Genomic DNA, 13,682 nt, shown 5'->3' on the forward strand with positions numbered 1-13,682 from the left:
GGGGAAGGCCAACAGAGTCAGGGGACCAGAGAACCTGGAGAAGGCCAACACAGTCAGGTGACCAGATAACCTGGAGAAGGCCAACCGAGTCAGGGGACCAAAGAACCTGGAGGAGGCCAACACAGTCAGGTGACCAGATAACCTGGAGAAGGCCAACCGAGTCAGGGGACCAAAGAACCTGGAGGAGGCCAACAGAGTCAGGTGACCAGAGAACCTGGAGAAGGCCAACAGAGTCAGGGGACCAGAGAACCTGGAGAAGGCCAACAGATTAATGGGACCAGAGAACCTGGAGAAGGCCAACAAAGTCAGGGGACCAGAGAACCTGGAGAAGGCCAAAAAAGTCAGGGGACCACAGAATCTGGAGAAGGCCAACAGAGTCAGGTGACCAGAGAATCTGGAGAAGGCGAACAGAAGCTGGAGGCCAACAAGAAGGGTCCTTGTTTTTCAGTGCAATAAAAGCCATAGAGCAATGGAAGCTCTACAGAGGAGACAGATCCTCTTTATGGGGTCTAGAGGGGGCTTCCCTGAGCTATGGTTGTGTGAAAGGAGAAATATCCATAGGAGGAGCCTGGAGGGAGTTTATTGAGACACTTGACCAGGGTAGGCCAATACAAGGTACCGGTTCTACAATATGAGAATCCCTGATGGCTCCTCCCAGGTGATTCCCGCCCATCCTAGATACCAGTAATGTGCGCACGCGCATGGAAGTCCCACATGTGCAGATATGACGCAGGTCTCAGTCTTGTCCTCAAGCCCCACGACACATCGGCGCACATGTGGGATCACCAAAGATGGAGGAATGTGTGGGCGAGCGGGGTGACGCCGGATTCACTCCAGGCTGATGTTCCTCTTTAAAATGCACAGCCAGCAAATTCCAAACAATGGGGCCACACAGGGCAGTAAGAGACGTTCCATGTGGGGGCCACACATGGCAGTAAGAGGGGTTCCAGGCATGGGCCACACATGGCAGTAAGAGGGGTTCCATGCGGGAGGCCACACAGGGCAGTAAGAGGGGTTCCATGCGGGAGGCCACACAGGGCAGTAAGAGGGGTTCCATGCGTGGGCCACACATGGCAGTAAGAGGGGTTCCATGCGTGGGCCACACATGGCAGTAAGAGGGGTTCCATGCGTGGGCCACACAGGGCAGTAAGAAGGGTTCCATGCGTGGGCCACACAGGGCAGTAAGAGGGGTTCCATGCGTGGGCCACACATGACAGTAAGAGGGGTTCCATGCGTGGGCCACACAGGGCAGTAAGAGGGGTTCCATGTGGGGGCCACACAGGGCAGTAAGAGGGGTTCTATGCGTGGGCCACACAGGGCAGTAAGAGGGGTTCCATGCGTGGGCCACACATGGCAGTAAGAGGGGTTCCATGCGTGGGCCACACAGGGCAGTAAGAGGGGTTCCATGCGTGGGCCACACAGGACAGTATGAGGGGTTCCATGCGTGGGCCACACAGGGCAGTAAGAGGGGTTCCATGCGTGGGCCACACAGGGCAGTAAGAGGGGTTCCATGCGTGGGCCACACATGACAGTAAGAGGGGTTCCATGCGTGGGCCACACAGGGCAGTAAGAGGGGTTCCATGCGTGGGCCACACAGGGCAGTAAGAGGGGTTCCATGCGTGGGCCACACAGGGCAGTAAGAGGGGTTCCATGCGTGGGCCACACAGGACAGTATGAGGGGTTCCATGCGTGGGCCACACAGGGCAGTAAGAGGGGTTCCATGCGTGGGCCACACAGGGCAGTAAGAGGGGTTCCATGCGTGGGCCACACAGGGCAGTAAGAGGGGTTCCATGCGTGGGCCACACAGGACAGTATGAGGGGTTCCATGCGTGGGCCACACAGGGCAGTAAGAGGGGTTCCATGCGTGGGCCACACATGACAGTAAGAGGGGTTCCATGTGGGGGCCACACAGGGCAGTAAGAGGGGTTCCATGCCTGTGTATTATTGCTTGTAGAAATCTGATGAAGGGTTTGGGGTAACAATGTTACGGTTCTCCCCCCCCCCCCCCCCACACACACACAGGTATGTCCACTGCATCACTCCATCAGAAATGCGTCTATCTCACCTTCAGCTGCGCCTACAATCTGAGCTCCATGGTCTCCTCCTATGATGACCCCCCCGGTGCCCCGTGACCTCCCCCCTTCCCCCCCCCCCACATTCTCTCATCTGATTGGTGGATTGCTGCATTTCCAGGTCTGATCGCCCTTTAAAAATAATAATCGTTTTCCTGCAAATCATTGGAGCCGCGAGGGGGAAATCGCAAACCGCAAAAAAAAACCGAAGCGGAAAGAAGGCCCCCCGCCCATCCCCCCTCACCCCCACTTTCAGGGATAAAGAGAAAAGAGCGAACGTTGGAGGTGAGCTGCTGTGATCAGCGGAAAGCTGGAAGATCGAGTGTCAGGCGGAGAGTCTGGTGACACCGCAGAGGACAAAATCTCATTATCCCAACATGTCCTGGAGAAGCAATTATAGAGGGACCCCGAATTAGTTCTGCACCCATCGGCGGCTGCTGATTGGCTGGAGGGGGGAGGGGGAGAAATGCTGTACAATGAAAGGAAACACGCTGGAAATAAATAATCGCCCATCAGTGAATGAATCCGCAATGTCTCAGCGTCTGTGTGCCGGACTTTATATAACCCGACAACCGGAGGGATCCGAGCTCCGCCCACCCATCCATTCTTCATATTTATTTTCACTGCGGATCTCCTGCGGCTCTTTGCAGCTTATTTCATTTTGCTGTCTCCATGCACACGTTCCACCGCCGGCTGCCTGATGGTGACAACAATGGAGCATGCCTGTGCAATGTGTGAAGTCTCCACCAGGAGGACGTGTGACAGGGTGACAACGCAGGAACAGAATTGGGAGACAGAGTCAGAGCGTTGTCACCCAATAACAGAGAGAATGGGCGGAGCCAAACCCTACATCAACAATACCTCATGACGCTGCGTCCCCGATTTCCTCTCCTTGATTGTTGGAATTGAATACATAAATGGGAGGAGCCGGTCTGCATGCGTTTATCAGTGATTGGCATTAATGCATTCTATTGGCCAGAATTTATTGTAACACGGAAACGCACATTTATACACATTTGTGTCTTATTTCTGCCCAATCGCTGCTCTCTGAACTCACAAGTGATATTTTTTTGATCTGCCTCTACAATGCGCCAGCCTACGCCACTCCCTGTGTCCAACACTAGGTGGGGCTATGACCTTTGGGGTGGGTCCATGATCCATTTCCTGTGTCTTTATCGGCAATAGGCAACCCTAACCCCTAACCCCTAACCCTATCCCTAACCCTATCCCTAACCCTATCCCTATCCCTAACCCTATCCCTATCCCTAACCCTAACCCTATCCCTATCCCTAACCCTATCCCTAACCCTAACCCTCACCCTAACCCTAACCCTATCCCTAACCCTATCCCTATCCCTAACCCTATCCCTAACCCTATCCCTAACCCTAACCCTATCCCTATCCCTAACTCTCACCGTAACCCTAACCCTAACCGACATACAGGACAACATGGGGTGGAGGGGAGGGGGGGGGGGGTAAAAACATAACCAGAAGAAGAAGAACCTCCACCACCGATAACACATCTACAGTCTGCGGCTTCATATGTAATAAACTGCAAAAACCAGCAGTGTTCTCAGTGACAATGTATCAAATACAGAAAATCCGGAAATATTCACAGAGCTTCACTTCTTCCACATTTTATGTTACAGCCAACATGGATTCCATTCATTATTTTCCTCAAAATTCTACAAACCCCTCCCCCATTAAGACAACGTGAGAGAAGTTTGTTTGAAATCTTTGCAAATTTATTAAAAATAAAAAAGGAAATAATCCCATGTACATAAGTATTCACCCCCTTTGCCATGTACATAAGTATTCACCCCCTTTGCCATGTACATAAGTATTCACACCCTTTGCCATGACACTCAGAATTCAGCTCAGGTCCATCCTGTTTCCACTGATCACCCTTGAGATGTTTCTACAACTTGATTGGAGTCCACCTGTGGTAAATTCAGGTGATTGGACATGATTTGGAAAGGCACACACCTGTCTATATAAGGTCCCACAGGTAACAGTGCATGTCAGAGCACAAACCAAGCCATGAAGTCCAAGGAATTGTCTGTAGACCTCGGAGACAGGATTGTATGGAGGCACAGATCGGGGGAAGGGTACAGAAACATTTCTGCAGCATTGAAGGTCCCAATGAGCACAGTGGCCTCCATCATCTGTAAATGGAAGAAGTTTGGAACCACCAGGACTCTTCCTAGAGCGGCCGCCCGGCCAAACTGAGTGATCGGGGGAGGGGGGCCTTAGTCAGGGAGGTGACCAAGACCCCGATGGTCACTCTGACAGAGCTCCAGCATTTCTCTGTGGAGAGAGGAGAACCTTCCAGAAGAACAACCATCTCTGCAGCACTCCACCAATCAGGCCTGTATGGGTGTGGCCAGACGGAAGCCACTCCTCAGTAAAAGTCACATGACAGCCCACCTGGAGTTTACCAAAAGTCACCTGAAGGACTCTCAGACCATGAGAAACAAAATTCTCTGCTCTGATGAAACAAAGATTGAACTCTTTGGTCTGAATGGGAAGCGTCATGTCTGGAGGAAACCAGGCACCGCCCATCACCTGACCAATACCATCCCTACTGTGAAGCATGGTGGTGGCAGCATCATGGTGTGGGGAGGAACTGGGAGACTAGTCAGGATGGAGGGAAAGATGAATGCAGCAATGTACAGAGAGATCCTTGATGAAAACCTTCTCCAGAGCGCTCTGGACCTCAGACTGGGGGAAGGTTCATCTTCCAACAGGACAACGACCCTAAGCACACAGCCAAGATAACAAAGGAGTGACTACGGGACAACTCTGTGAATGTCCTTGAGTGGCCCAGCCAGAGCCCAGACTTGAACCCGATTGGACATCTCTGGAGAGATCTGAAAATGGCTGTGCACCGACCCTCCCCTATCCAACCTGATGGAGCTTGGGAGGTCCTGCAAAGAAGAATGGGGGAAACTGCCCAAAAATAGGAGTGCCAAGCTTGTAGCATCATACTCAGAAATACTGGAGGCTGGAATTGGTGCCAAAGGAGCTTCACTAAAGTATTGAGCAAAGGGTGAGAATACTTATGTACATGGCAAAGGGGGTGAATACTTATGTACATGGCAAAGGGGGTGAATACTTATGTACATGGAAAAGGGTGTGAATACTTATGCACATGGGATTTTTTCATTTTAATACATTTGCAAAGATTTCAAACAATCTTCTCTCACGTTGTCATTATGGGGGAGGGGTTTGTAGAATTCTGAGGAAAATAATGAATGGAATCCATGTTGGAATAAGGCTGTAATATAAAATGTGAAAGAAGTGAAGCGCTGTGAGAACTTTCCGGATGCTCTGTGTATGAAGGTAAATCCAACCCTGGTTATTGGGGGGGGGGGGGGTTATTGGGGGCTGTCCCGTGGAAGGATTCAGTTCCTGTAGACTTCAGTGGGGTTTGGCGCTAAGTTTGGGGTTTTTTGGCGTTCACTAAACCGGTCTGGATCCGAATCGGTTCATTCATCGCGACTCAGCAGGCAGTCCTTGTAATCTGTTCTCCCCTCCCCCCCACGCAGATATAAACTCTGTAAAGGTGACTTTCCCTCTTCAGCGGAAGATGATTTAGGAGAATTTTCCGATCGTCCTTCTTATATAAGATAATCGCTTTAGCGCACATCTGGGACTGCCATCCTGCGATTTCTTATTGTTCTTAATAGTCCAATATCTCTCCCTGAATCCTGGGGCTGTGAGGGCGGACAGGAGCCCCCCGGGGTGGCGCCGCCGCATCGTCCCTCAAATGACAAGTTATTACCTCGCTGATGCAGATTGCGGATCGCACGTAATGCATTTTTCTGTGACTTTTGATGTCATTTCTGAGCGATGGAGGGGAAGCGTAAGCCACAAATGCCCGGCCAGGAAAATGTAATCGGGCTCCCCGGGCTGCCTGGAAGATCCGTCACAGTGAGCGTAATAAAAGCTTTGATGACAGAGGGAACAAATAGGAGCGTCTTCCACAACGCACCTGGGGGCCCCTCGCCGCACGCCGCACTCATACAAGACTCCATGACCTTCCCTTTCAGGCACATTGATCACAGCGAGCAACGCCGCGCACATTACAACAACAACCCCCAACATTCGCTCCGCCGAGGCCGAGTAATTAGAGGTGCAAAATCACAGATTTCACAATCTCATGTTTATATCTCCAAATCAGAACGCAGCACGCAGCCAGGAAGAGCGAGCGCGGTATTTCATCAGTAGACGGCGTGCTATGGGAACATTCGTTCTCAGGACTGCTGATCTCCTGCGGCCTTCATCAGCCACTTCCTGTCCACATGAAATCAGCACCAGCTGGATTCCTGATAGAGACAACGGAGGACCGCGCCCAATCCCTGATCATGGAAGGAAATGGGGGGGGGAATGGAGCCTTACATTACATCACAGGGGAATGGGGCCTTACATCAATGGGCGGGGAATGGGGCCTTACATCAATGGGCGGGGAATGGGGCCTTACATCAATGGGGGGGGAATGGGGCCTTACATCACGGGCGGGGAATGGGGCCTTACATCAATGGGCGGGGAATGGGGCCTTACATCAATGGACGGGGAATGGAGCCTTACATCAATGGGCGGGGAATGGGGCCTTACATCAATGGGCGGGGAATGGGGCCTTACATCAATGGGCGGGGAATGGGGCCTTACATCAATGGGCGGGGAATGGGGCCTTACATCACGGGCGGGGAATGGGGCCTTACATCAATGGGCGGGGAATGGGGCCTTACATCACGGGCGGGGAATGGGGCCTTACATCAATGGACGGGGAATGGGGCCTTACATCAATGGACGGGGAATGGGGCCTTACATCAATGGGCGGGGAATGGGGCCTTACATCAATGGGCGGGGAATGGGGCCTTACATCAATGGGCGGGGAATGGGGCCTTACATCAATGGGCGGGGAATGGGGCCTTACATCAATGGACGGGGAATGGGGCCTTACATCAATGGACGGGGAATGGGGCCTTACATCAATGGGCGGGGAATGGGGCCTTACATCAATGGGCGGGGAATGGGGCCTTACATCAATGGGCGGGGAATGGGGCCTTACATCAATGGGCGGGGAATGGGGCCTTACATCACCGGCACACTGAGCAGAAGACACGTGCGATTCTTTTTGTTGATTCCAGTGTATCCAAATTTCCGATTTACAATCGTAACAAATTTCAACGAATCAGAAAACAAGAACAGAATAAAATAGAATAGAAAATAAAGGAATAGAAAAAAAAAGGAAAATAATAGAATATAAATAAAAGAATGGAAAATAAAGGAATAAAATAGAAAATAATTTTTGTTTGCCGAATTTCACACAAGATTCCCAGACACCAAATCCGGCCCAATTCCCATCACTGGGGGGGGGGCCTGGAGACGTATATTTACCACCCTCAGCACTTTCTTATAGGGACCGCTCCGGATCACTACAGTTCTGTAAACGGGGATTTCATGGCGTAGAGCAGGGGTCCCCAAACTGTGGCCCGGGGGCCAGATACGGCTCTTTGCTTGCTTTTATCTGGCACTTGGGGCATTTCATCCACTGGCACCAACAATGGGGCATAATTCCTCCCACTGACACCAATGATGGGACACAACTCCTCCCACTGACACCAATGAGACACCAATGAAGGTGCACAATTCCTCCCACTGACACCAATGATTGGGCACAATTTTTCTCAATGACACCAATTTCCCACTGATTTGGGGACATTTTCTACTCCCAGTGGCCACAGTCCAGCCCACCTAAAGTCTGAAGGACAGTAAACTGGCCCTTTGTTTGGAGACCCCAGGGGTAGAAAGTCAGTGAGATGTCACATGACCGATTGTTTATTGATCCCATTTTCTATTTTCAGGAACTCTGTGTGGGTGACACCAATATACACTTATTATTATTTCCTGTCCTGGAGATCAGAGAACACCCCCTCCATGCTTAATGATCCACAGTCCTGACACACAATGACAACGCTGCTCCTCCAGGGATACAGTGCAGTGAGTGAGCGTTGTCACTCTATGACAGGAAGCTTGTTACTGGCAGGATCACCGGGTGAAATAAAGGAGAAAAGTCTGAAAAAAGAAAACAAATGCCTCCACATCTGAGGACAGGGGAGCTGCAATCCGTGGTGTGTTTATTATATGTTTCATATACGTTTCTGGTTCAGATGCACTTTAGGTTTGAAATAATTTAGCTGGAGGCCTTCCTGGAGACCTCTCCAAGGACCCTCCCGGAGACCCTTCCAAGGACCCTCCCGGTCCAGGAGACCCTTCCAAGGACCCTCCCGAAGACCCTTCCAAGGACCCTCCCCGAGACCCTTCCAAGGACCCTCCCGAAGACCCTTCCAAGGACCCTCCCAGAGACCCTTCCAAGGATCCTGCCGGAGACCCTTCTAAGGACCCTTCTGGAGACCCTTCCAATGACCCTCCCAGTCCCGGAGATCCTTCCAAGGACCCTCCCAGAGACCCTTCCATGGATCCTCCCAGAGACCCTTCCAAGGATCCTCCCAGAGACCCTTCCATGGATGCTCCCAGAGACCCTTCCAAGGATCCTCCCAGAGACCCTCAGTGAATCTCTTTTGTCTGGGCAAAGGATGGATTAATAAAAAAGTACAGAGTTATGAAATTCAGCAATCCCCCATCATCCAATTAGATTTCATCGCTCTTTAGTCCGGAGCAGCTAAAACAATGAAATCTGATTGGTCACTGAGAATTTCCGCACTTTGCTTTGTTCTATAAAAGGCATGACTTACACTAAGCTGGAGTTCGTCCGTCCATTGTCCAATCAGCCGATAGCCTGGAGTGCTTTGGTTCCCCATCTGGTACTGGAAGATGTCATACCGGCCCAGGGCATCGCCGTTCTTATTGAAGAGAACCGGGGTACCGGCACTACCTGCAGAGCATAAAGGAATATCGGTCACAGTGAATATGGTATCTTCCTTTGTCCCCCCCCCCCCTCTGTATGTTATTACTAATCAAAGCCCCCGGGTTCCATTCCCAGGTCCTCCCGTTGTTCCTCTCCACTGTAGAGTAAGGAGGCCTTGGAAACAAATTGTTCTACCTACAAAGATAATCCATAAAAAAGAAACCTCTGTAATACCGAGCTGAGATAAAACTACACGGAATTCTATCTCCTGGAAGTTTCCTTCATCTGGATGGACTGGTTCTGTTGGAGATGTTTCGTAGATTCTCCAAGTCACTTCCTGCAGTATACTGAGAAATTCATAGACCTGTACATCTGGGGGGGTGAGGAAACCTACCAACTAAATGAATGACCCTACATAAGAGGACCGGTTCTACCACTCAGGACTTAGCGGTCTTCCTACACGTCCTAGAGACAGGACATTCATTGGAGGACAGTGAGGCCACTTTTTGTCCAGAGAGGACAACTGGTTCACAAGAGGAGTGAAAACGGCCATCTACACCAAACTGGAACAACCATCCTTGGGGTCTTCAACACCTTCTGTCTTCCACATATAAACTCGTTAGAACATCAATTTCCCTGGAGATTTGATACTAATTCTGACCCACAGCCAGGGCCAATCCTAGGGTCACAGACGCTTGGGTGCAGAAATATTTCTGGCCCCCCCACATGGGCGTGGTCATCTTACTACCTCCTCCCCTTTACAAATGTTTATTTGGCAATGTCCATCAATGTCCATCAATGCAGCCTCATCAGGGCCCATCAATGCAGCCTCCCCAGTGCCCATCAGCGCAGCCCTACCAGTGCCCATCAGCGCAGCCCTACCAGTGCCTATCAATGCAGCCTCACCAGTGGCATCAGAGCGAGGAGAGGAAGAGGATCATCACACAGGTGGGACTTTGTGTGACTCTGGGCAATTCGAATCAAACTGTCACAGTTGGTGACGCCGGCCTGAAACCACCCCCAATGTGTGGCACCCGCGGTGGACTGCCCCCTGTTGGTACGTCACTGGTTTTGGCACCCCTCCCCTCAGCTCGTGACACCTGGGCGCAGTGCCGCCACACAGGAACAACCCTGCCCACAGCCATGTGACTCAAATGATGAACACCTATGCAGACACCAATGGCTGAGATAATGTAACTAGAACAGGGTTGTGCCACCACCATGAACTGGATGAAGGTGTTGGTGCTCCATGGGAGGATATAAATGTTAGGAGATGTTCCTGACACTCAGGACTAAAGAAAAGGATTGGAGAATCTACAAAACATCTCCAACATTACAGAACAAATCAAGCTGAATGAGACCACCTACTACTAGAAGGCTCTGAACCTGCAACCTCTGCTGTGTCTGGCAATGTCTCTTTTTCTTGAGCCTCCAAAGATACTAGACAGCTTGCTGTCTGATCTATTAAACAATTCTGCCTTGTGCCTTGTTTCCAGTGAACCTTGAACATCTTGCTCCTCCCATGAGCTTCTGATTTAAGCCATGCCTTTGCACTTCTTGTTTGCCTGAATATTCTGTCACAATCAGGGATCAGACTTGGAGACCAGTAGCTATAGAAGTAGAGAGGCTCTCACAGGCCAGCAGGATAAGTATACAAGCAGGTCCCCCTGAAGGATGGCGTGGGCTCACCCTAGGTACTAAGTACTAACGGGTGTTCACCAGAGCTCCTGGTGGTGGGGAAGGGTTTTGCTGCATGTTAGTACCAGGTCACGGTCCTCAGGATCGCCCCAGCAGGAGGTAAGCAAGCCGGGGTCCAGCAGCAGACATATCAGGTAGAGATTAAGCAGAAGCTTTGTCAGTAAGTAAGCCAAAGTTCTGTAACAAGGAGTAAGGAAGATACTGACGGTAGCAGGAGTGACAAGAGGGAAATATTAATTGGGGAGAGCACAATAATCTGGCAAACAGGAAGTGCTAAGGTGTGTTTGAATACGAAGATCATGGGAGGAGCAAAGAGTTCAAGGATCACCAGAAACAAGGCAAGATTGTGCAATGGACCAGACAGGGTGCTGTCCAGCATCTCAGGTGGCTCAGCAAGAAGAAACAGCAGAGGTTGCATGTTCAGACCCGGGTCCTTACTGGTGCTCAGCAAATATAAGATGGCTTTCAAGATGTTGCCTTGGGGCAATAAGTAAAGGTAGGAGGGGGGGATGCTCATCTTCTATTGCTAGATGGAGTTTAAAAGCACGATGACCTATAATGAGTAGGATTTCCTGAGAGCTGATCTCAGGTATCACTAGCACAGTAACCCCCCCCCCCCCTCTCATCCCGACTCGGAGTCCTTGTTCCCATTAGCAAGAAAGGAGCTTCTTCTGCGCCATTATTACCTCTAATGAAAACTACTTAGAGCATCTGAATTCCAAATTATTGCAGCAAATGGCGTGTTATCAGAGGGAATATTAGCAGCAAATTCTTCCATGAGTCGGAGAGACACAAAGCCGTCTCTGTCCTCGAAGAAGCGGGATTTTATTACGGAGAATTGGTGGTAATGGAGGGAAGTCCAGGAGCTGTACCTTTATATAAGAAAGCTTTAGGAGCCGGAGAACAAAAAAAAAATCTCCCAAATTTGCTGCTAAATTGCCAAATAATTAGCGCTGCTTGTTTTCCGATGACACAGGGCATTAGCGGGACACAAAACCTTTCTCTCATTTTTTTAGCCAGAATAGCGCCTTTCCGCCTTCTGCCGCACAATGGCGTCCAAATTACCAAAATGAGCTCAATTATTGAAGGCAGGAAATGGAGAGAATTATTAAAGAAATCGCTGGGTGGCTTTAAAAGAAGTAATAATAAGTCTTCTGTGATCTGCAGAGAATCCGGCACGGCGGGAAGGCGAGAGGGCCGCAAGGAAAACAGGAGGAGGAGAGAGGGGGGAAGTGAGCCAAGAGAGGGGAATGTATAGAGAGGAAGGTATAGAGGGGAAGGTATAGAGAGGAAGGTATAGAGAGGGAGGTCTAGAGAGGAGGGTATAGAGAGGGAGGTATAGAGAGGGAGGTAGAGAGAGGAAGGTATAGAGAGGGAGATATAGAGAGGGAGGTATAGAGAGGGAGGTATAGAGAGGGAGGTATAGATAGGGAGGTATAGAGAGGGAGGTATAGAGAGGAAGGTATAGAGAGGGAGATATAGAGAGGGAGGTATAGAGAGGAATGTATAGAGAGGGAGGTATAGAGAGGAAGGTATAGAGAGGAATGTATAGAGAGGGAGGTATAGAGAGGGAGGTATAGAGAGGAAGGTATAGAGAGGAAGGTATAGAGAGGAAGGTATAGAGTGGAAGGTATAGAGAGGAAAGTATAGAGAGGAAGGTATAGAGGGGAACATATAGAGAGGAAGGTATTGAGGGGAACATATAGAGAGGAAGGTATTGAGGGGAAGGTATAGAGAGGAAGGTATAGAGAGGAAGGTATAGAGAGTAAGGTATAGAGAGGAAGGTATAGAGGGGAAGGTGTAGAGAGGAAGGTATAGAGTGGAAGGTATAGAGAGGAATGTATAGAGAGGAATGTATAGAGAGTAAGGTATAGAGAGGAAGGTGTAGAGAGGAAGGTATAGAGTGGAATGTATAGAGGGGAAGGTATAGAAAAGAATGTATGGAGCGGAAGGTATAGAGAGGGAGGTATAGAGGGGAAGGTAAAGAGATGAATGTATAGAGGGGAAGGTATAGAAAAGAATGTATGGAGCGGAAGGTATAGAGAGGGAGGTATAGAGGGGAAGGTAAAGAGATGAATGTATAGAGGGGAAGGTATAGAGAGGAAGGAATAGAGGGGAAAATATAGAGAGGAAGGTATAGAGAAGAATGTATGGAGCGGAAGGTATAGAGAGGGAGGTATAGAGAGGAAGGAATAGAGGGGAAAATATAGAGAGGAAGGTATAGAGAAGAATGTATGGAGCGGAAGGTATAGAGAGGGAGATATAGAGAGGAAGGTATAGAGGGGAATGTATAGAGGGGAAGGTATAGAGAGGAAGGTATAGAGTGGAAGGTATAGAGGGGAAGGTATAGAGAGGTAGGTATAGAGAAGAAGGTATAGAGAGGAAGGTATAGAGAGGAATGTATAAAGGGGAAGGTATAGAGAGAAAGGTATAGAGGGGAAGGTATAGAGAGGCATGTATAGAGAGGAACGTATAGAGAGTGAGGTATAAAGAGGAATGTATAGAGAGGACTGTATAGAAAGGACTGTATAGAGAGGAAGGTATAGAGAAGACGGTATAGAGAGGGAGGTATAGAGAGGAATGTATACAGAGGTCTATATAGAGAGGACCATATAGAGAAGAAGGTATAGACAGGGAGGTAAAGAGAGGAATGTATACAGAGAAATGTATAGAGGGGAAGGTATAGAGAGGAATGTACAGAGAGGGAGGTACAGAGAGGAATGTATAGAGAGGATCGTATAGAGGGGAATGTATAGAGAGGAAGGTATAGAGAACAAGGTATAGAGAGGGAGGTATAGAGAAGAAGGTAAAGAGAGGAATGTATAGAGAGGAGGGTATAGAGAGGAACATATAGAGAGGAAGGTATAGAGGAAGAGGTATAGAGAGGAGCATATAGAGAGGGAGTTATAGAGGGGAAGGTATAGAGAAGAAAGTATAGAGAGGAATGTATATAGAAGAAGGTATAAAGAGGAAGGTATAGAGAGGAATGTATAGAGAGGAAGGTATAAAGAGGAATGTATAGAGAGGAAGGTATAGAGA

At 49.6% G+C, this 13,682-nt stretch overlaps 1 protein-coding gene across 1 annotated transcript in view; it reads right to left on the minus strand.

The window, feature by feature from the left end:
* GRM7 (glutamate metabotropic receptor 7) overlaps positions 1 to 13,682 on the minus strand; it is a 469,560-nt gene that overhangs the window by 158,683 nt on the left and 297,195 nt on the right. Inside the window, exon 7 of the mRNA XM_082266150.1 lies at positions 8,833 to 8,972. Coding sequence (XP_082122276.1) covers positions 8,833 to 8,972 — 140 coding nt within the window. The remainder of the gene's footprint in view (positions 1 to 8,832; positions 8,973 to 13,682) is intronic.

Source organism: Pelophylax lessonae (genome assembly GCF_965119305.1).
Source record: "Pelophylax lessonae genome assembly, chromosome: 8".
Classification (NCBI taxonomy): Eukaryota; Metazoa; Chordata; class Amphibia; order Anura; family Ranidae; genus Pelophylax; species Pelophylax lessonae.